Source organism: the organism of the source record quoted next, unplaced genomic scaffold (genome assembly GCF_019419815.1).
Source record: "Pyrus x bretschneideri cultivar Hongxiangsu unplaced genomic scaffold, Pyrus_bretschneideri_v1 Contig12, whole genome shotgun sequence".
NCBI classification, from domain to species: Eukaryota; Viridiplantae; Streptophyta; class Magnoliopsida; order Rosales; family Rosaceae; genus Pyrus; species Pyrus x bretschneideri.
This window is the reverse complement of record NW_025999413.1, coordinates 8,933,212-8,955,374: the sequence shown is the minus strand read 5'-3', so window position 1 is coordinate 8,955,374 and position 22,163 is coordinate 8,933,212. Positions and strand designations below refer to the sequence as shown.

The window sequence follows — 22,163 nt, the reverse complement described above, 5'->3', positions numbered from 1 at the left end:
ATGGAAAGACCTTTTATATAGACATAGAAATGACTCTTCAGAATAAACGTGTCTTTTCTTGAAGAGTCTATAATTGCATCTCTTCCATTAAAAGGCAAAGGGTTGCAACCTTTCTCCTTAATTGAGATATTACAAACTTATATCATGAATAGTCACAACTCATTAAATATAGTTTCCATTCACATAAAATAATTCATTTCAAATTAAAATTTTCAACCCTTTATACATATAAATATCGGTTGAAATCATTGTATCGACATGAGTATTTATAACCAAAAATAAAGTCCAGCTATTTGTTTTGAAACCATTTTTATCTTAACTTACTAGCTAACATAGCAGTAGAAAGAATAACATGCATCTGCACTCTTGTTAGCAAAAAGTTCAGAGTTGCTATGATTGACTTGTAGTTGATCAAATGTGAATCTTACTTTGAGAGTTACGAAAATTTTATTGTGCTCCAGTTTAATTATGACATAGATAAAATGAACGAAGGGTTGAATATGCAGACTAGAAATCCAATATTGTATATTACATACCGATGCATGTTAAAGATTCATGAGAGTTCTAGTCCATCAACAACTAAGTAAACATCCACATATGTGACTCGCGGGAGCAAAAAGTTTTTGGGATAACTTGTACAGTTACGCCTAATCAGAGTAGGATGGGTTATGCTTTAATCAGAGTGGATCATCATACTAACAAAGTGCATGAAATTTATTGACCAAAAAAACAAAGTGCATAAAATGCAAACATGATGGCAACGTTATACTAATGAGATGGTTAGAGCCCTTACGTATACGTCTTAAACGTACTAATGGTAGTTGTAAATTAAGATTACGGCCAATTGAGGAGTTTGAAAAGGACACCCTAACGTACAATATATATAATTGACGACTAGGTTAACACTACATAAGGAGATATATAAAAGGGATATTTCAGTGACACAACAGATTTTCTCATATTCTGGATCATTTTACTGCTTATAAGACGGAGCCACTAATAACATATACTCTCAAAATATTCAAATAGTTAATCACATTTTTTTTACTCTATATGTTTCCTTCGTATCTTTTTTCCTTTTAGTGTTGATAGAGACGTGTACTGAAAATTAAGAGGAAAAACTTGACATTTGACACATATGGAATGATTTGGATGTCTGCTTCTAATGGTAACCTTAATTTTTTTTTTTTTCATCTTTGGCTTATGTTAAGCGTAGTAAATAACCAGCGGTTCAATGGGATTGATGGGTTTGACATTTTTTCTCTCGTTTCGTAATGTTGTTATCCGGTGGAAGTATTTACATAGCAAGATCTTAACTGATGATCTCTTGCAGCGAAGAGGTTTAGCCGTAGCATCTACGTGCTCTCTTTGTTGTGAAGGTACATATTTTCTTTGAATGCTCTTTTGCAGGTCAAATTTGGTCTACTGTTATGGAAAAATTTAGAGTTTTAGATTTTTCCATTATCCTTAACAAAAAGGTTTTGGTACCCAAGTGCAGCTACTTTTGTGGGCTATGATTGGAGTTGGTTTTTATTCTATTTGGTATGCTTGCAACGCTCTTCATTTCCACTTCCATGAGGAGGCCGTTGCCATTAATTTTGTTGTACTATCTATTAAATTGCAACTACTTGAAATTAATTCTTTCAGTTCTGGCTTTATAACGAATTCCATGGAATAGTTTTGCATTCTTCTTTGGGTAAATTACACTTTACCATCTCAGATTTGAGGTCTATTGCAATCTCATACAATATCTTCAAAACATTTCACTTTCATACCTCAAGTACTATTTTATTTCAATATAATACATCCGTTACATTTTCCATTCATTGATCCATTAAGAACTGATGTGGCTGCCAAATTTGTATCACGTGACAAAAAATTAATTTTTTATACATTAAAAATATTATAATAATTTGCAGGTTCAATAGGTTTGACCTCTTGGACGCTTAACTACCCGGGTAATTCTATTGGTTGTTTTGCAATATCTGGTTTGGCCTCCTTTTTGGGGTTTTCCTCTTGATTGTTTTGCGGAATCTGGGCATGTTCTTTAATTTTTTATTTAATTTTTTACAGAACCTAACGACATGGACAAAATTCATGACTAATAACTTCATAAATAGAGGACTAAATTGACAATTTTAGAACATGATGAAGGACCAAACTAATGATTTAATAAAACATTAGGGACCATTTGCAATAAAACCCAAATAATTAAGGAAACCCAATAGTCCTAGAAAATTTTAACATATATAAGCATACGTGTTATGATTAACTGGGTACATGACATTCTTACAACTACGGCCCATTGGTCCTATATGGTCCAATTCATCTTTTTGGCCCAAGTCCTTAGTATTGTTGTGGCTATCGTCGTTGTTATCATTATCATGATGTAATGCAAGTCAAGCATGTCATCACTGTTACGTCATCATAACCATTGTGATGTAAGTCAAGCATACTATCACCATCATCGCGATCGTCGTCATCATCACTGTAATGTAAGTCAAGCTTACCATCACTATCTTATTGTGGTCGTCATCGTGATCACATCTTTTCTTTTCACGTTCCTAATAATGCTTGCTTTCACTATGGGCGGAGCCACGTTTTTCAATTGTACTTCTTATAGGCCATCTCATCAAGCCACCTTTCTTTTTGCCTCCAATTTTTTCCTTGCGACACTGTCTTTTGTCCCCACGTTGATCAAACTCATCACTGTCCCCATCGTTTTCCTCTGCCGGCAGGTCATGTGTGTTAGTTTTTCGGGCTTTGCCGTTCCCTTGCTACTCTCGCCAATAACCATGCTGTCGAACTTGTTATGGAATTGACCTTGATTGTTTTGGGAACCCTGTTGAGCTCCCCGAAGCTCTGCCGTCACCTTCGTTAACTTGTTTAGCTCTGTGATGAGTTCTCTTGGACAGACGTAGTCTTCCATTTCCACTTCCACAACCAACTTATTTGTATCTGCATCTTTCACATAATCAAGCACGCCTTCGAATTCATACAGCACGGATTCTACTTTGGACCAACAGTTATTGCATGGGCAGATTAAAGTCAACTGGAGAGCAATGCTATGGCACTCCATGCTTGTGTGTGTGTGAGAGAGAGAGAGAGAGACAGAGACAGAGACAGAGAGAGATGGCAAGTTCGATTGCTCAAGCTAAAAGTTTTGATGGTAATCGACGATTTAATTAACAAATACATCTCAAGAACTCTTTATATAGTGAGCATGATGATTCCAGTTGATAGAGAAATCCTACTTGAAAAACGAAAATATAACACCCGAAAGACGGAAAAAAACCCTAATTCATTTGGAAAGCTCAAATTGCCAAGGAAACGAAACGAAACTAGAATACTAGAGTGTCTCCTTGCGTTTAACGTAGGTGAATAGGGCTGCCAGCAGCTCGATTTGTTCTGATTACCCGTGTGAAAGAGTTACTTTCCCTCTCTCTTGGTGCCTGCAGTTTGTGTATTCTTTTCGATTCTTAGCCTTTCAGTTTTCCTAATCCATTCATGTTTTCTGTGCCTAATTGCGTATTCTTTTCGGTCCCTAGTCTTTCTGTTTTCCTAATTCATTCGGGTTTCCTGTGCGTATTCACAACAAGCAGCTGGAGAAAACTTCCGTTGTACATGGAAAGCTCATAAATCTGAAGGCTCACTTCCTGAATCTGGCAGCTTTACCCTGCCTTGCTTTCCAAGTAACAATCATTTTATTCTCTTTGATATACACCTGACTGGCATTCCAAGAAGAAAAGAAGACAGAGAAGTTGTAATAACAGTGATATCATTAAAAAGAAAAATTTGAAGAAACTTCGCAGTTTCTCGGGCGAGCAACTAGCGTTCCAGAAACATCCCCCCACCAGTCGGGATTCTTCACGTACCAGTCCAATGTCTTCTTCAACCCATCCTCCCATGATGTTTGTTGGGACCATCCCAAGGCTTTCAACTTCTCGTAATCTATGAAATATCTCTTATCATGAAAAGGCCTATCCTGCACAAACTTAATATGTGCATCTGGGTTCAAAGAGAAGTGTTGGCAAATTTCCCTAGCCACATCAATCAATCTCCTCTCTTTCTTCGTCCCGATGTTGTAGACACAGCCTACCTCGCCCCTATGGAGAATGATTTCAAATGCGTCTGCGACATCCTCACAATAGAGATAACTTCTGACATTGGATCCATTTCCATAAATCGGAAGATGCTTCCCTTGCATAGCCAAGAGAATAAATTTTGGAATCATCTTTTCAGGAAACTGATTGGGGCCGTAAACATTATTTCCTCTGGTTGTTATCACCGGCAATCCATATGAACGTCCATACGCCATAACAAGCATCTCCGCTCCAGCTTTAGTTGCAGAGTAGGGGTTTGTCGGAAGAAGCTGAGAAGCCTCATGATTTCCCACTACAGCATTCTCATCTGTCTCCCCATACACTTCGTCTGTGCTTACATGAATGAACCTTTTGATTTGACCAGTGACTTTGCATGCTTCTAAGAGGACATGTGTACCGTAGACGTTGTTTTTAGTGAACTCAAAGCTGTTACCAAAAGAGTTGTCGACATGGGTCTGGGCTGCAAAGTGCATTATTGTATCAATGGACTCGTTGAGAAGAACTGAATTGACAAAGTCAGCACTGCAGATGTCTCCCTTGATAAACTTAAAGCTGGGTGATGAATGTGAAGGGTGAAGGTTTTTCAAATTTGAACAGTAATCAAGCTTGTCAAGGACCACAATCTTGTACTCAGGATAGTTCCGCATGAGCTGGTTGACAACATGGGAACCAATGAAGCCGGCAGCTCCAGTAATCAGGATGTTCCTTGGTTTGTACACATTCGCCATATCGATCCAAAAGTGTTCTACATAATTCAACACACAAAAGTTGACTCAGAATCCCAAAAACTTCGACTAAAAGAGAGTATGCTAACAAATGCAGGAAAAACAAGGTAATGTATTGGTAACTGACATGATTAAAAGAAACAAATCATCATCATACATGAGAAAAATGGAAATTCACGGGCATTATAAACTCGTTACTGAGGAGTTCGTGTGCTATAATTCATGACTAAGAATTTTTGAGACCTTCATCTCGCTTAGACCGCAAAGACATGTTCATTCTCCAATTGAAGCCACACAGACAAATAAAACAGGTCAATTGCTACATTATTATTTCCAGGGTAGATGAAATTACTACAAATCTAAAGTTGTTTTGCAAAGACAATGATTTAAACGAAACGAAAAACCGCCACTGATCTTCCTGACTTCATTCTCAAAGAGAAAAGAAGCATTTCACTTTCCAAACGAATTTTCCCAACAAGCAACCAGACCCAACATTGTGAACCGGATCCATGAAAAAATGCAGCACAAAACTGACCCAGATCGTAACCCAATATTCATAAAGCATAAAAATTACAACCCACATTGATTTTACTGGCATTAACCCAATGAAGGATGATTAAACCAAATTCTTTCATACAGTAGCAGGAGATCTGGATCTACGTTGAGGGAGTTTTCCCATAATTAACAGCTATTGACCTGTGATTAGGTAATTTAAACAACTTTAATTAGAGAAAACATGGAAACATTGAAGCTTTATTGCTTACAAGCTCTGGGTTGGAGTGGATCTTGAACTCAATTTGCAGGCTTTTATCTTGTGCTGAATTTCACGACAGGGTGAAGACAAAAAGAGGGAGAGGATTTGAGGAGGCAACGGTTACTCTTTAACAAATTTTCCTACAACCTAAGAACTACTTTAACCCTTAAAGTAAATCTCAAAATTTACTTTCTATTCCCCCAAAAACACTTCAACCTTTGGGCTAAAATTAGATTATAGGCTAAAACTCAAAAATTGGCCAAATTTCGGCCAAAATTCGAATTTGGCCCCCACTTACAATTCCATGCCCCCACTTTTGGAAATAGCAAGGGGACGCACCCATGAAGGCATGTCGGGGAAGATATATGAGCCGAATGGCTCTTCATTTCATCTGACGGTGTAGAGCAACGGATTCCGTCCAATGGTTCAGATTTAAACTTTGTTAATTTCTAATTTTATATTTATGAATTTATTGAATCCAATGGCTGATATGATCAAATCTAACGGTATAAAAAAAAAAATCTAACAACCCAAATTTAAATCCAATGACTAAAGTAATTTGAAAAAATTATTTAACTCAAAATTCACCCAAATTCAATGATTTTTCAATATTTATCAGAATTTAAATAATTTTTAGATTAAAATGTTCATAAAATTAAATTAGGATAGTGTAAATAATTTTTTTAAATTTACTTAAAAAAAATTAGCCTAAATCTATTCTTTAATAACCTTGGGATAAAAAATTTAGACCAGAAGAGTTGGAGCAGAAAAGTTGTTTCTTAGTTAAAACTTAAATTTTATGGGCTAAAAATTTTAGATTTTACTCTAAGAGTTAGAGATGGTCTAATAGACTTACTAATAATGTTGACATGACATTGCTGATGTGGAATATCACTCGTTCATCTTAATCCTTTTGAGATCTGCCCTGGATCCCCTTTACGAGCCAACATGATCCTCACTAGATCATCTTTGTGAGGATCCAAGGAATTTGTGAATCGTGTGTGTTTATCGTATATCGTATAGTTAGTTTTTGTCAGATATTGTTTGTGTTTAATTTAAATAAGAAAATTTAAAATAAACGGACATGATTCACAGATTCTCAGGATCCTCACAAAGAGGATCCAAATTCCTTTACGAGGATCTTAGGTATCCTTGCATCATATCTGTTCATCGTACATTGTGAGACCAATTTCGATAGTTATTTTTTGTATTTAATTTTAAATAAAAAAATTTCATAATAATTTATGGCTGTACGATGTACCATGATAGGGCGTGAAGAAGATCCCTCTAGATGGGATCCAAATCCCCTTTGGACTAGTTTTATTTACATGCTACCAACGCCTATGGAGAATGCTGTTGTGGGAGAACTTTTTTCTGTGTTGGGAAATGACACGCCCCAAACCAGATATCCAAATAACACCTAGATGGCACGTGCTGGCCGACACCCAGGGGTGACAAAAGCCATGAGTGTGTTATTATGTGAGGATATGAAAGAATGAGCAATTTAAAAATTATGCAAAATTATGCAAGAAACAACATTCACAACGAATACGCAACATTAAGAAGCAATAATAACAATACATTTAATTTAAGCATGCACGAAACAAAGTATTCAACGATCATGAATATGTCCAGAGCATACTACTAAACAAAAGTGCTAGAGCAAGGTAAAACAACAAGTTACAATGATCATAAAAGGAATCCACACTCAAGTGGAGAGATCACGGGAAGGAGAGGAAAAAGGGTGTCAGAAATGGGAAAAGGGACGCCATGTGTCAACCATGTAGAGGTCCAAAGTAGGGAAAAATCTTCACTTGCAAAATTACCAAATTGCCCCTATCATTCAAAAATCATAGAAGCTTCACTTTAGCTCTAAACTCGATTCCGATCGCGCCTACGCGTTCATATAGATGAGAGCAATGGAAATAAAATGAATGGAAAATCATAACATGTCCAAGGATGAAAGTAAACGAAAGTCACCCTTCCCATCAATAGGGGTATTTTCATAATTTTACTAATTATAATGCAAATTTCGAAGTTGGTCATTATAAGAAAATTGTCCGGTACATTAAGTGTAATAATATAGTTGGAAACTTAAAAAAAAAAAAAATGCAACCTATTATATTATGACATTGATCCGGTACAAAATTTCTTTGGTTTGCAAGCTTAGATTATTGATTGCCGTCATGCAATTGGGAAGAGGATTCTCTCTGGATCCAAATTGTGGGGATCTTAGGGATTCTCACATCCTAGTCGTTCATCATACATCGTGCTGCTAGTTTTTGTCAAGTACTATTGTACTTAATTTTAAATAAAAAAATGTCAAATGATTTGTAACCACACAATACATAATAAATGACTAAAATATAAGGATCGTTAGGATCCCCACAATTTGGATCTGGATGGGATCCAAATCCATGCAATTGATTCTACAACGGCTGTTGCCGCGCAGTGTGCCATTTGTGGCGAGCTGCTAGCAAATGCTGTCCTCCAGCTTCTCAACTTCCATGGCTAATTAATCATCCATTCTCTTTCCTACTACCTCAAAAATCATTCCTTGTTCAGTCTAATTAACATACTAACAATTTCTAATGCAAATGAAAATTAAGAAGAACGGTTTTGTTTCTAAAATTTCTCGGTGAAGAAATCGGGGGAAATGAGCTCCTTCCCAAATCAGTAATGAAAGAAAAGTACCACCAAATCGTAATTCTAATTAATCACAACTTACATAAGTTCGAAAAGAATCCTCTCCGAATCATTTCCATTCGAATTCTGCAGACCAAATAATCTCAACTGTTCACGTTAAATTGTACGACTGAGATCACTTTTCCTCTTCAGCTGTATCACTCTTTCTCTTTCTTCCCAAATAAATTCTCTGTGGTTAATAAATACCAAATAACTAGAATAAACCTTGCTTTGAGATCAATTTTGTATGATACAATTTGTAAGTGCTAATATTTTTTAATCAAATCTTGGATATTAATACCTTTCAGTGATCAAGGGATAAAAGTTTAACTGAAATAGTTATGGGCCGTCATGGACTGAGACCAAAATTCGTCCCAAAAACCTATCAATCAAAGCCCATAGAAAGTGACCCACCACTCTCAGCCTTCAGGGCGGGTGTATTAACGGTGGTCTGGTATCCAACGACTGAAAAAAGGACACCAAATTCTCAGAGAAAGCTCGCTCCCAGAACTGGATCTGGAGTTCTTCCCGGTACGTTTTAGCTGTTCCTTTTTCGACTTGTTTGGTTTCCGAGAAAATTCGGGGAAAACGAAATATTAGGAACAAGAATTTGTATGTTGCTTGCATGCTTTGATTCAACTCAAACAAAATGTTCTTTGTTTGGTGTTTTCCCCTGCATTTCCTCATCAAAGATTGTAACTTTGGATCAAAAGATTGTAGCTTTAGAAAAGCATGTGATATTTCCAAGTCTATAGAAAATGTGGAAGGCATAAATTTGAAGATTACTTAATTCATGATTAGTTGGACCTAATTGTGGCTTTAATCAAACTTAGGGTTAGAAAGGGGTTTATCAAGACTAGAGAATTAGCCTGTGTACCTTTAAGATAGAACTTGTACACTCGGTAAAGGATCCCGAAAAGTACTTAAGAAAAACTTTGAAGTTCAAAGATAAATGAAAAAAAATTAGCTTAAAGGATCCTAGAAATTTTATTTACAGTATTCTATAAGGTTGCTCCATTTTTAGTTGTTTACAGTATGTGAAAGTGTGGTGACGATTTGATACGTGAAAAGTGAAAACCGGTTCTTGGTGATTTTTATGTAATGGACCTTATTTCTGTTGTCAGCTGTATATTTTCCATTGATTTAAAATGCTTTGATGGAGTAATTGTTGAGTTTGGCTTCGGTTGTTGCAGTCGTTATACTCTTTAAGTTGTGGAATTGCTTATTGAATTACAATTGATTCTTATATATTCTCAACCGATGTTTTTGCTTTTAGTCAGCTTTTTGTAACTTTTGAAAACTTCATCTGAAGAATTTTCCCCAATATTTTGTATTCAGTAAGAATGTGGAAGCACGGAAACAAATCAAAGGCATGGAATGGGCCTCAAAACCGTTGGGTCTCATTTCTCGCAGTATGTTTTACATTAGTTCTTCTAGTTTTCGTATTGTCAGTTGGCAACACTGTCCCAAAGACCAGTTCATTACTTGGACTTCCAGAGGAAAAGTGGAATAGCTATGAGTCAGTGGTGCGGTTTTCTCCAACCTTAGAGTTTCCAAATGGAACAGAAGTAATATGGCAAATACCAGATTCGCCTAAAGCAGTTCTTTTTCTGGCGCATGGTTGCGGAGGTAGAGCTCCTCATTTTTGGGATAAATCTTCTCACTGCCCTGACTGCATTGGTTTGCCAGAGGAAAGGCTAATTGCTCTTAATTCTCTTGCCCGAAAGTTTGCTGTCATTACCATATCAAGTGTGGGGACATGCTGGACTATGGGGAAGGAGCTAATTAGAGTTAAAGATATTATCAGATGGTGGGTTGAGAAAAACAAGCTTGAAAAGCTTCCTCTTGTTGCTATGGGGGCCTCTTCTGGGGGATACTTTGTTTCTGTGCTTGCCACTGTGTTGAAGTTCAATAGTATTGCAATCATGATTGCCGAGGGGGTGTTTGATCGAGTCAAAATAGAAGAGAGCTATCCCCCAACCCTCTTCATGCACATGCCCAAAGATATAGTTAGGCAGCAAAAGATTGATGAGTACATGAAAGTTTTGAGAAATAAAGGTGTTGATGTTGCAGAGCTCAAATGCATGGAGTTCCCCTTGTCGCCACATCTCTTAGCTGATAGAATCCCAGGTCTTGATCCGTCTGTTTCTGCTAAGTTGTTTGAACTTTTCCGGCAAAAGGGTTTTATTGATAAGAATGGATATATGAAGAATGACGGCCGTAGAACACGTTGGAAAGAAGCTGTCAGAGAGAGTAAAATTATTTCTCCAGACAAGCATCTGGCCCATTACATCCAAGAGGAGTTAAATCTTGCATTTGCGTATCATGAAATGACCAGCTTGCACTCTGACAGAATGTTTAAATGGTTTGAATCTCATATGAGGTAACTGCTTGCCAAATTCTCCCTTGCTTTGCCTGATTTGGTCGATCTGGCCCCAGCTTTGAAGTAATTTCAGTGCATGGCTTAGCACCAGCCTTTTGTTCAGTACTTGTTGCGGAAGGGATTTGAAAAGACACATCTTCAATTATTCTTTTGGATCGAATCCGAAATCAATTGATTAGTTGTGAAGAAAAGGCTATGTTGAATTGGCTGATATGCTCGACAAGCTTGAAGGTCGCACGATGAAGAGTATACATGATAGATATACAGTATCGGTTAGGTCAACTGTAAACTTGGCTGCCCAATGTAATTGTAAATTAATCTTCCTATTACATTATTTGGAAGTAAGAAAGAATAATAAAAGTAGTTTTCTGTTCAATAAGATATTTGCTGGGATTCCAACATTTGTTAAGTTTTAGATGCGTAGATCTCTTCATTCACTTTGATCCTCTTTTCCTCTTATCTCAACAACCGATAACCAGTGGGAAAATAAGAGCATAAAAACTCGATAGCTGTTCTTATTACTGTACCCTGGTTGATCTTGAATGTCATTTGATTGACAAACCATGTAATCACAAGCATGAGATAGAGATGACCACCTATTTCTAGTTGTTCATGGAGAATTAGGGCTCGTTTGGGACTACTTTTGTAGGAAGTACTTTTGCTCGTTCTTTTGCTATATGTGCCTTGTTATAAACATGCCGAAATTTTTATTAAACATCCAAAGAAAATTATTATGTGCATGTTGCAACTAATGCTTGTTGTACTCAGGAAACATGTTTAGCGTTCGAATCATAGTGTCCATCTTTGTATATTGAGGCATTAGAAAGGTCTTCTGAAGCTTACCAGGAGGAACATAGAAACAGATGCATCTTGGGACAGGCATCCGTAGGTTGCACAAGGAAATATCAGAAGCACAACACTTTAAGTAAGTAGAAGATGGCATTTAGTTGTCTTGTTCCCCAGAAGATTTAAAAACTTACATACACTTTCTAGGTTGGGCAATGGATGATAACTCAACTGCTATCATAAAATCATTACTACAAGTATCACATTGCAGTTAATTGTATGTACACTTAAAAACTTTCCTCATGACATACAAAGTATTTTAACTGTCGATTTTACTTATTTCTCTATTTTCTCTCTCTGTTGTCACCCGCCCCCTCCTCCGTCACCGCTCCTCTTCCTCCACCCCTCCCCCAATCTTGACGGGAAAACTCTCCGTGGACGGTTCCATGGGCCGTTCATCTCTCTCTCTCTGTCTCTCTCTCTCTCTCTCTCTCTCACCAAACAAACACTATTAGATTTAAGGTAGTGGGTGAGTTAGAGTACGCTGTTATGGGGTAGGAAATTGAAAATATGTGGATAACAATGGTGCCACTTTTGTCTTTTGGCCCTTTAACGTATATCATATATTTCCTTTTTGTTAGTTTGGTAGGTATCCATTTATTATGATGTTTAATCCTTTATTGTACCATTAAGTACATTTAATACCTGAGGCTTGCTTTGAGTTTGATACATTTAACTCAAATTTCAATTATATATGATCTTTGTCACCCATTCAGCACACACAACGTTTTGTGTTGTTTGTATTGTGTGCTTTTGTACTTAGTTATGTACCATAATATTTGCTTTAACTTGGGCTACACATTTAACCAAGACTAGCTTTTGTAATGTTTTGTTTGTGAATTAATGAATTGTGATTTGGTTCAAAAAGAACTTACATAGAACGAGTATACTGTAAAGGTGACATTTTGTGGCAATGAAATAAAGATTTGTATAACTTTTTACCCGCATGTTCTTATTTAATTGGCACAGGATGCCATGGTGTACCTATGCCATTCCCCTAGTTCAAATACTTTTTGCTTAGTTTAGCTGGATGTGTCGTACTTTTAAACATTATATTATGCTGAGAAAAGTTTAAACATGACATTTAAGAGGGGACCAAGCAAAGCTATATCTCATCAATCTTTTTGGCCTTAACAACGGTAATTTCCCATTCAATTACCTTAATCCCAAGTTATTGGTTATCCCATCTTTAACGTCCTCAATCAAAAGTGGAGTTGGTGATATAGTTTTTGTTCGACAAAACGGGTATTCTAATCTAACCCCAGGGTGGAGGGGGATTTGAACCCGGGTGACCTGACTAGCTGGCCTAACTCACGTATGCAACTTTTAGTGATATCCATTTAGAAGGGGAAGAGAACTTGGATTTGTGCAAGATTGAAAGTTTTGTTATATTTCTTCTCCCTGTTACAGTTTCCTGGCAGTTTTATTTCTGCTATGTTCTTGTGCTTGCGTTTTCATCTTCTACAGACATCCTTCGGGTATGATTAGCATGCGAGTTAAGATGTCATTAGGTTTAGGAAACTGATTACAACTTAGAGATTTCATGCTTTTACTCAACAAAAAATAGTCCGTACTGATAATTTAAGACGGTGGTCCTTACATATTTTCTTTTCTGCAACACGAAAGACGCGTTCAGGAGTATGAGCTGCAGAGGTAGTACTATAGTTTTATTAACATGTGATTTTTACCTGAAATTCATCTACTTTCCATAAATTAAACATTGTCATGTCGTTTTCACATTAATTATCTAAAGTTTGGGATTCGTTTTAGCACTTGTAGTACTGTTGCCTCTATTTATGCTGCATGAGATATGAAAATAAATCTTGAATTATATTTAATTAAAAATGAATTAAGATGATATAAAATAAGAATTAAATAAATTTAAACCAAAGTATGCGTCATCTTAACATGCTGTAGCACTGCAAATTTGATTAGAAACTAAGAACGTAACGTTCAAGAACAATAACAAACACACACTCTGAAGCCTCTCTTAAGTAGTCTTAGATATAGGTATTTAAACAACTCATAAAGATTAACTTCGAAATTTAATTAAATGAAGCAAATGATGATTGTGATTGAGATCAGGCTGGCTTGAGTTTTCCTTCGTTGGCAAGCTTGAAAACGCGGGCTTGAGTCGCTGCAGCCTTGTTCGATCCCAGTGCTCGGACGAAGCTGTCCCTGACTTGGTTGGTGGTGAAGTGGAACCTGTTATCCACCATGGCATTCAGCAAGGCAGCAGTTCCTTGTCTGTAGAGCTCTCCTAGCCCGTCGGTGCGGGTGTTTGAAAGGGCCTGCGGGAGGCTCATGATGCCGGATCCGATCCCTGGAAGACTAGACACACCAAAAGAGTGGCCCAAATTTCCCCACCAGCCCAACAGACCCCATATCAGTGTTGGGTGGCTCCTCCAGTAGCTGCAAAACATGGTAACAATTTTTGTGATTAGAGATGGAAGTGAAGTTATGTATATGTAATTTTTGGATATGATCGTTTTATTATCTACAATATTAGTTGATATTGAAATCGAATTTTCAACCAAATATCAGTAATGTGCCAAATACTATAGTTTGATATTCGTTACCAGCTAATCACTGCTTATTATGTAAATCGGTTACTTACTTGCATGTGAAGGGTGGAAGGGAGTTGGGGTCAGGAAGAAAAGGTGGAGTGGGAATAGTTGGGGTGTTCGGGTCAGTTGGTGGGGTTCCAATGACTGGGATTGGGGGGCTCACAATGACTGGGGTGGGAGGGGTACCGATTATTGGTGTGGTTGGGGGGCTGCCGCCATAAGTTGGTGGCGGAGAGTGGTAGTAGCCACCACCGCTTGGAGTGGATGGAGTAGGGTTGTGGTGTGCTGGTGGGGTGCCACAGTTGGAAGGTGGTGATGGTGTAGGGTTGTGGCTTCCGCCACCTCCATGAGAGGGCGGGCTGTGAGAGCCGCCTCCGTGTGATGGTGGGCGGGAAGGAGTTCCGTGTGAACCTGCATTAGTAGGAGAGATCATGAGAACACATATTAGTGCATGCTATGACATAATATCAACTGTGAGAGAGAGAGAGAGAGACCTCCAGGGGGGCTGCCCGAGTGGGGGTCTGGTGGAGAGTAGTAGGTCTTCTGGTCTTGAACAGCGGAGGACATGACAGGGATGATCAAGTTCTGGGAGAGCAACCCAGCAACCAAAGTCCATAGGAACAAAGAGGTTGCATTTCTTCTCACTCTCCCCATTTTTGTCTAGTTACTTAGAAGAGCAAGAAATTAGAAATTAGGGAGAAGCAGAAGGAACGAAGGATGGTGCAGTAACTGTAGGGAGGGGGAAGAGGGTGAATATATAAGGGTAGATAGGGGAGAAGTTAATATTAGCAGGTGAGGGAGTATTGTGGTTAGTTGATGTGTTGCAGGTGCATTTACTCCTATTTACTCTCTTGTGTTTCTTACACACATGGTATCAACTTCTCAAGTTGCTAGCTTAGGCTTTTGAGATGCATACCAATACCATAATCTATCACTCACTCACTCATGGGCAATGACATATAATATTGGTTATGATCTGGACAGATTATATCAGTTGGACTAGAGAGCTAATTGCTTTTATCTTTCTTTACATGATATTATATTTGTTCCAAGAAGAAGCATACATCTTGTGTAAACTGTAAAAGATTTAAGTACTGCAGAGAAGGAACATAAAGAAGACACAGGTTCTTGGTTGAATTTTGGATGATTTCCATTGATCTGAGTACATGGTATTTATGCAGTTTTTACAGAGGCTTTACCGTTGACAATTTGCACAAGGAAAGATTCCACAACTCAAACATTTACGTAAATCAGGAAGCATAATAAGACAAATGAATGTGATTACGAAATCATCTTTTGTACTTCGTGTCCTTATGAGCATGATTCTCTCCATATCAAACTGGAGGATTTCCATAACATGAGTACACTATCATGAAGTGTCTTGTGTCACTGATACAAAGATACTAGTAAGTTTCTCTTCATACGACATTATATGATTGACATAAGACATCACAGCAATAGTATACTTGTGCCAACTTTACCTGTGCCACATGAAAGTTGTTCTCCTCAAGCTGGCTTGTCTATGAATTCAAACGATATTCTTATCTAATATAAATTAAGTTGAGCAAGATTTGAACGTAGGTGCAATAGACGAGCACATTACTCTAACCTGCTTAGTTATCCTCTAATCTTTTTGCTATTTAAGATAAAATAAAAAAATAAAAAGTAAAAAATAAAAAAAAAACCCTGGATAGAACCTGAACCCAGTTTGAGTTAATCTCCAAAATCAATTCATCAATTTCCAATGTGATTGTCCTTGTATAAAAAACTTGAACCAGGATAAGCTCATCCTGGTCCATATTCAACGTGAATGGATATTGTGTTAGATATAAAATTATGTATTTAATTACAATTTGGTCCATGAGGTTGCTTCAAAACTAGTGGAGCTCTACCCATAAATTCATGTAAATTGCGATGGGCCACATGAAAGATTGCTAAAGTGCTTTTCACATCCATCTCTACTATTTTCATATTTGTGAGCTGGAAAATTGGAAACCATTCAATTCATTTGCATGAAGATCTTTGTGATGTTGTTGGATAAGGAAATTAAAATTGGACCAACACCTTGTCGGGTATCACATTTTTGAAGACTTGGTCATGGTTTCATGCAAATTCCCCACTTTGGTCCGCATATAAATTTGCAGCTAGCTAGCTCAACACATTGTGGTGGATGTTGTAGCTAGGAAAATGTATATGTTAAAGGTGCGGTGGATGTTGTAGCTAGGAAAATGTATATGTTAAAGGTACGGTACATAATAATTTTTTTCAACGAGTCTGGTACATATGTGTAACAGATGGCAATGACTAAAATTGAGAGAGAGAGAGAGAGAGAGAGAGAGAGAGAGAGAGAGATGAAGTGGGTTCTGTCTCAAACTTAATGAGATCTACAGAGAAGCAGGTGAGATTGCACAAATGTGTTGGGAGGGGGGAGTAAAGAAGACAGCAAAGTAGGGTATTGTTTTAGGGTTTTGCAAATGAATTGCTTTTTCAAGTTTAAAATCCACCTTTGACCATAAAAAGTTTGAGAAAAATTAATGAAAATAATTTGAAAACTTTGAGTTTTGACGATAAAGAAAAAATAAAGGGTAAAATGAATAGTACCATAATTGACTTTTTAGTGTAAAAATATGGTTTTTCTTTAAAGTGAACAGTACTGAAAGCTTTTCGTTAAAGTTTCCTTAAGTTTAAGCACATGGAAGAACAAGAACGAAAATTCTATTATGCGTTTGATCTTTTGGTCATTGAGAGTGATGAGATTTTATCTCAAGTTTTCAACCAAAGTTTGATGGCCGTGTAAGAGGAGAGATTTTTTAGTGTGATCGGCATACAAGATGATACATTACGTATCATTATACAAATAGTGGGGTATGTGTGTTAAAAAGTTAATAGCTTAAAAAATTAAATTTCCTACCACTTACATAAAAACACGTGATGTACCATTCGTGTTCCTGTCACGATAAAAAATTTGTTGTGTAAGAGAGACAGCTTAGCCAATGAGGATTCTGAGTTGTCACGCATTTTGAGAAGCGTAACAGTGAACTGTGAAGAGCCCAAATTTAAATTTAGCAGCAGTGATGGATAAATGGCAAGGCCTATGAAGCTAGCTAGTAGCTACTACCTTAGCTAGAAACCGTATGAGCTTTCATGCGAATTGAAGTAGTAATAGGGTTTTTGGTGGCAGTTGAAAGCATTAATCCCATAAAACTCTTCTAGCTATTTCAACACCTCTGGTTGGTTTTGCCTCACATTTTGAGACTCCCAATGGCATTTTTTAGCCATTAAACCCCAAATTTATGATTGTTTATTTCATGTGGGAAAACTACAAAGCTTCTGTCTCTCCTTCTAGGAGAGTATATTCTCGTATGATCAAGGCTCTACGTATTGAAATGAGTTGGCAAACAAGTTTGGACGAGATAAACTTCACTAACGTTATCTGAAAATAGCAACTTTCGCATTAATAAGACCAAAATACATAGGTAATTTGCAAGAAAATCCCTACATATGACAGGAGTTGGACACCCATACCGAATTTCAAATGAGTCAAAGAACAATGGGTCTGACCAATGCTATCAATATAACAATCAAGGTTATTAATATAACCTAATCATTCTAAACCAAAAGACTAATTTGCTACGTTATAGAATCAGTTTTGCATGACCCAGACCTTTCCTAGAATTCCCATTACGATCCCATTTGGTTTTCTTGTGAGAGGAGAGGGGGTTTCATTGTCCCTCTAGCATACAAGTGATACTTCTGTGGAGTTTTCTAGCAGCACAGAGAGAGAGAGATAGAGAGAGAGAGCGCTTGGCTGCAAATATTATAAATAAACTCAGGTCCCAATTCGTTTTTGCTACGGAAATATGAATTTACTGCTGCTTCTTCCGTTCTGTGTGCAAAAGTCCAAAACTCTTAATCCCTTCAAATAAATGTGGTTAATAATTTGGATAAAGGATCCGGATCCTCTATGTGGGAATCCGGTAAATCAATCAATCATGTTCGTTCATCGTACATTATACGGTCAGTTTTTGTTAAGTACTATTTATATTATTTTTTAGGGTAAAGTACAAAAAACTACCTCAACTATTGGTGTCACGACACTTTCATACCTCATCTTTTAAAATTGATAATGTCATACCTCATCTTACGAATTTGTGCCAATGTCAAACCTCTGTCAGTTTTCTGTTAATTTCTCTATTAAATGCTGACGTGGCCCGACACGTGTCCCACTCACTAATCCAATTGGATTAAAAAATAATAAAATATTCAAAAATTAAAAAAAAAATATTAAATCTCTCTCTCTTTCCTCTCTCTCCCCCCTTTCTCGCCTCTCTCCTCTGCAACCCAAAACCCCTTCCCACCAGTCCTCCACCACCCCTTTCTCCATCATCACCACTACCGTCACCTCAACCACCACGAATTGCCGCCGCGCTGTCATCAAGTCATCTGCAAGCTCCGAAATTGACATGGTGCAAAACAAGCAGGGCATATACATGTCGAAGCAAAAGAAAGTCATGATCTTGTGGGACTTGGACAATAAATCCCCTCGCAGACCGCCGTACCAGGCGACGATGGCGCTAAAACAGCTAGCCCAACGCTTTGGCGAGGTTTTGAGTTTTGGGTTTGGGGAAGATGGGAGGGGGAAGAAAGGGTGAGGGGTGGATCTGGTTTTGGGGAATGGCGTCGGTTTTGAATAAAAAGGTAAATCAACGGCGGCAGAAGCAGAAGACGAAGAAGGTTGAGAACGAAGGCTTCGCGGCAAAGAAGATGAGGGAGACCCAGTCCGAAGTATGAGAGTACGCATTGGGGAGAAGATCGTGCGATACGAATGCCAATCTGGGTCGGATGTCACTGGACGAGCCTCCGGCTTCTTGGGACGGGTATTTAGGTCCGAGAGCCCCTCACCCGAGGCTAACCCAGATGGTTTCAGTTATGGAAGAGAGTTGGGAGAGGAGTCCAGGCGGCTCAGCTTAGACCAAAGACTATTACAATTCGCAGCGGCGGCGGAGCTTCGAACGGCCAAGTTTCGATCGATCCGCAATGGCGGAGGTTGATAAGCTGAAGTTGGGATCAAATGCTAGATTCTTCCCTGCCACTTCAGAGTTGTTCTATGGGGCCTAGCTGTTGATTACAGAGAAAGAATTGATGAGTTCGATGGGTTCAAATTTGAAGTTGAAGTCTGTTGAAGATTATGAACGTGCGGAGGAGGGCGGCGGCGTTAAGATTGGCTCTGAACCTATTTGCAAAAATGCGGTCTGGAGATCGCAACGATGTCGTTCCACCACATCATCTTCCTCGACTACTCCGCCTCCCTCACTCTACCACCCTCGATCTGCACCTGGACACCCAAAACGACGGCGTCGACTTGAACTCGGACTGGGAACCGATCTGATTTGTGACGAAGTCCGAGTCTGTGGGGTAATGAGGGAGGACAAGGGTCAATGGGCAAGAGTTTGGGGGGACGGGTCAATGGGCAAGAGTTTGGCGGATGAAAAAACCAAGGTGGGTTTGGGCGATTCTGGGCACGGTGAGAGAGAGAAGTGGGGAGGAAGGAGACTACGGTGGAGAGGAGAGGGAGAGGCGAGAGAGAAGGGAGAGAAAGGGTGGTGGAGGACGGGTGGGAAAGGGTTTTGGGTATTCTGGGATGCAGAGAAGAGAGAGAGGCAAGAAAGGGTGGGAGAGAGGAGAGAGAGAGAGAGAGATTTAATATATATATTTTTTTAATTTTTGAATATTTAATTATTTTTTAATCCAGTTGGATTAGTGAGTGGGACACGTGTCGGGCCACGTCAGCATTTAACAGAGAAATTAACAGAAAAACTGACGGAGGTCTGACATTGACACAAATTCGTAAGATGAGGTATGACATTGTCAATTTTAAAAGATGAGGTATGAAAGTGTCGTGACACCAATATTTGAGGTAGTTTTTTGTACTTTACCCTATTTTTTAAATATTAAATTTGAAATGATTTCTGACCACACGATATACGATAAACGAACATAATTGATCGATCACTCGAACCTCCACAAAGAGAATCCAGACAGGATCCTTTTCCAATAATTTGTACCAGCAACTACTACAACAACTAACACCCTCTCAAACTACATATTTGGATCTCCTCAAAACATATGTATGTGTATGCATAGCATGGATGGGTTCTTGGTTTCGGATGTACTCAAAACCTTATTTACTAGCTACTGTACTACCACTATGGCCACACGATCAATGGAGGATCGATGCTCATGTTTTCAAACTAATCTGAATCACTGATCACATACCTTGCAAGAATGCGTAACTCATATTCACATGCGTCAACATAAGCATTTTTTTAAGAACGTAAATCTAGAAAGAGAACATTTCCCTTGGTTTATATACACTAGCCTTCATGCACGCTCTCACACGCGTACAAAAGATATTTTTTGAATTACAGCGTGTTACGCGCGACTTACCCATTTTAAATGTATTTATATGCGTGAATTGCTTCAATATATTTTTTATGACAAAAAGAAAGTCAAATATTTGGACTAATTACAATGGGAATTAAAGAGAAATTAGAACAAAAGTAGAGAAAAAAAATTGCTAAAAAAAATTAATTATTTGACAACTAATTGAATCACATTATTATGTGCGTGCGAAAGATCTTTTTTTTTTTATAACCGACACTGCATTATTATCGTTTGTTAAAAAAAAAAATCATTTGATAACTAATTAAATTACATTATTATGTGTGTGCGAAAGATCTTTTTTATTGAATCACATTATTGCTAGCCTATTGTGAGGTACTAGTTATAAAATAAATAAATAAACCAATGTGCAAAAAAAAAAATTATTAAAAAATACTGTTTATATGAAAAAAAATACTCCTGCATTATTTGATGCATTATATTGGGCTACTTTTGAACTTTTTTGTCCAAAAACTTTTGATGAAGCCGTGACACCAAATTGGGGCGCTGGCTTTATATACACAGAAGATTAACCTATCTTATCTTCCATATTGGAGGATCATGCATCCTGCATGGCTAACAAATGGGTTATATTATATCATTTCGTGGTGTGCGTGTATATATGATCCACAAATTTTAGGAATAATATTCCACACATGGATCCACAAACGTGGTCCCTAACATTTCCGTGGTTAATTTATGCATGAGGCATGCCCTTCGCACGATGATAAATAGCATTGGTTTGACCACTCTTTGCTGCATACATATAATACGCCATATATACACAAATGAAACTGATTATTAAATTATGTTGATTAGGGAGGAGACATTAAAAAGCCAATAAAGGCGCACTAAGTTGCATTTGTGTATTGCTTATTGTTGGTTTTGTGTCACTCAAATTCTATTTTTAAGTAAAAGTTTGTAACAAGTTTGATTTATGCATTAATCTGATATTATTGTGAAGCAGTTCTAATGTGGAAAGTTCGAGTGTCTCTTCTTATACTTTTCTTAATATCGTTATCTAGGGTGAGAGGCTAAACTAAATTGCACAACGGCTTGCAATAACTTGGTATCGAACTCAGCATTATAAGAGTCGAACTTAAGACCGTATTATTGCTAGTGACCAATATCTCTTGTTGTTAAAATCAATAATCATGAGAGATTGAAAGGATTCCACGGTTTTCATCATGTGTTAGTCAATCTTCATCCTCGTATCAGCAACCCTACCAGATTTTTTGGGCTTTCTTTTCTGATTAAAAACTTAAGAAGCATGAGATTTTCTGATGATTTATTATTATCGTATGTCATTCTCTGGGCCAGTGGACTTGTGATCCTCACATGCAGCCTCTGGTCGGTCACCCATTTCGAAAATATGTGAAACTTCACGTTGATTCAACGTAACGGGAAGACCTGAGCTGTTGATTTGGGATAATATCGTCCTAGGGCGGTTTACGATTTCATGATTGGTTGACTTTTCTATAAAAAAAGTCATGGGGTTTGACTTTCTGGTTTTTTTTTTCTTCTACAAAACAAAATCATTTTCTCACCTGATACCACATTATTGAACTAAAAAAATTTCCAACTTTTTAGTCCATGAAATCATCAATGGCTAATGAAATTAGCAATCTTTCATTTTGTTTCTTCAGTTGCTTTGCTGCA

The 22,163-nt window shown here is 37.7% G+C and overlaps 3 protein-coding genes across 4 annotated transcripts; 1 reads left to right on the top strand and 2 right to left on the bottom strand.

The window, feature by feature from the left end:
- Positions 1-3,149: 3,149 nt before the first annotated feature.
- Positions 3,150-5,900, bottom strand: LOC103947467 (trifunctional UDP-glucose 4,6-dehydratase/UDP-4-keto-6-deoxy-D-glucose 3,5-epimerase/UDP-4-keto-L-rhamnose-reductase RHM2-like). 2 transcript variants are annotated; one of them, XM_048578422.1, is made up of 2 exons: positions 5,593-5,900; positions 3,150-4,848 (listed from the first exon to the last, which is right to left on the bottom strand). In XM_048578422.1, exon 2 carries the CDS (start codon positions 4,829-4,831, stop codon positions 3,782-3,784), a length of 1,050 nt encoding a protein of 349 aa, XP_048434379.1. In that variant the 5' UTR covers positions 4,832-4,848; positions 5,593-5,900; the 3' UTR covers positions 3,150-3,781. The 2 variants fall into 2 exon arrangements, with proteins under 2 accessions (XP_048434379.1, XP_048434381.1); XM_048578424.1 differs by lacking the exon at positions 5,593-5,900 and adding an exon at positions 5,410-5,586.
- Positions 5,901-8,593: 2,693 nt separating this feature from the next.
- Positions 8,594-11,259, top strand: LOC103947466. The gene is made up of 2 exons (XM_009358374.3): positions 8,594-8,798; positions 9,606-11,259. The coding sequence occupies exons 1-2, from the start codon at positions 8,609-8,611 to the stop codon at positions 10,652-10,654; spliced, it is 1,239 nt and encodes a 412-aa protein (XP_009356649.2). The 5' UTR covers positions 8,594-8,608; the 3' UTR covers positions 10,655-11,259.
- A 2,135-nt stretch (positions 11,260-13,394) lies between these two features.
- On the bottom strand, positions 13,395-14,801 carry LOC103947465 (protodermal factor 1). Its single transcript, XM_009358373.2, has 3 exons — positions 14,558-14,801; positions 14,114-14,474; positions 13,395-13,908 (listed from the first exon to the last, which is right to left on the bottom strand). The coding sequence occupies exons 1-3, from the start codon at positions 14,715-14,717 to the stop codon at positions 13,578-13,580; spliced, it is 852 nt and encodes a 283-aa protein (XP_009356648.2). The 5' UTR covers positions 14,718-14,801; the 3' UTR covers positions 13,395-13,577.
- Between the last annotated feature and the right edge of the window lie 7,362 nt (positions 14,802-22,163).

Excerpts from the sequence above, each read along its gene's own strand:
- LOC103947467 (XM_048578422.1), bottom strand. The coding sequence starts at position 4,831 with ATGGCGAATGTGTACAAACCAAGGAACATCCTGATTACTGGAGCTGCC.
- LOC103947466 (XM_009358374.3), top strand. The coding sequence starts at position 8,609 with ATGGGCCGTCATGGACTGAGACCAAAATTCGTCCCAAAAACCTATCAA. Across the intron at positions 8,799-9,605 it reads TGGATCTGGAGTTCTTCCCG|TAAGAATGTGGAAGCACGGA; the intron begins GTACGTTTTAGC and ends TTTTGTATTCAG.
- LOC103947465 (XM_009358373.2), bottom strand. The coding sequence starts at position 14,717 with ATGGGGAGAGTGAGAAGAAATGCAACCTCTTTGTTCCTATGGACTTTG. Across the intron at positions 14,475-14,557 it reads CTCGGGCAGCCCCCCTGGAG|GTTCACACGGAACTCCTTCC; the intron begins GTCTCTCTCTCT and ends CTACTAATGCAG. Across the intron at positions 13,909-14,113 it reads CTTCCACCCTTCACATGCAA|CTACTGGAGGAGCCACCCAA; the intron begins GTAAGTAACCGA and ends CATGTTTTGCAG.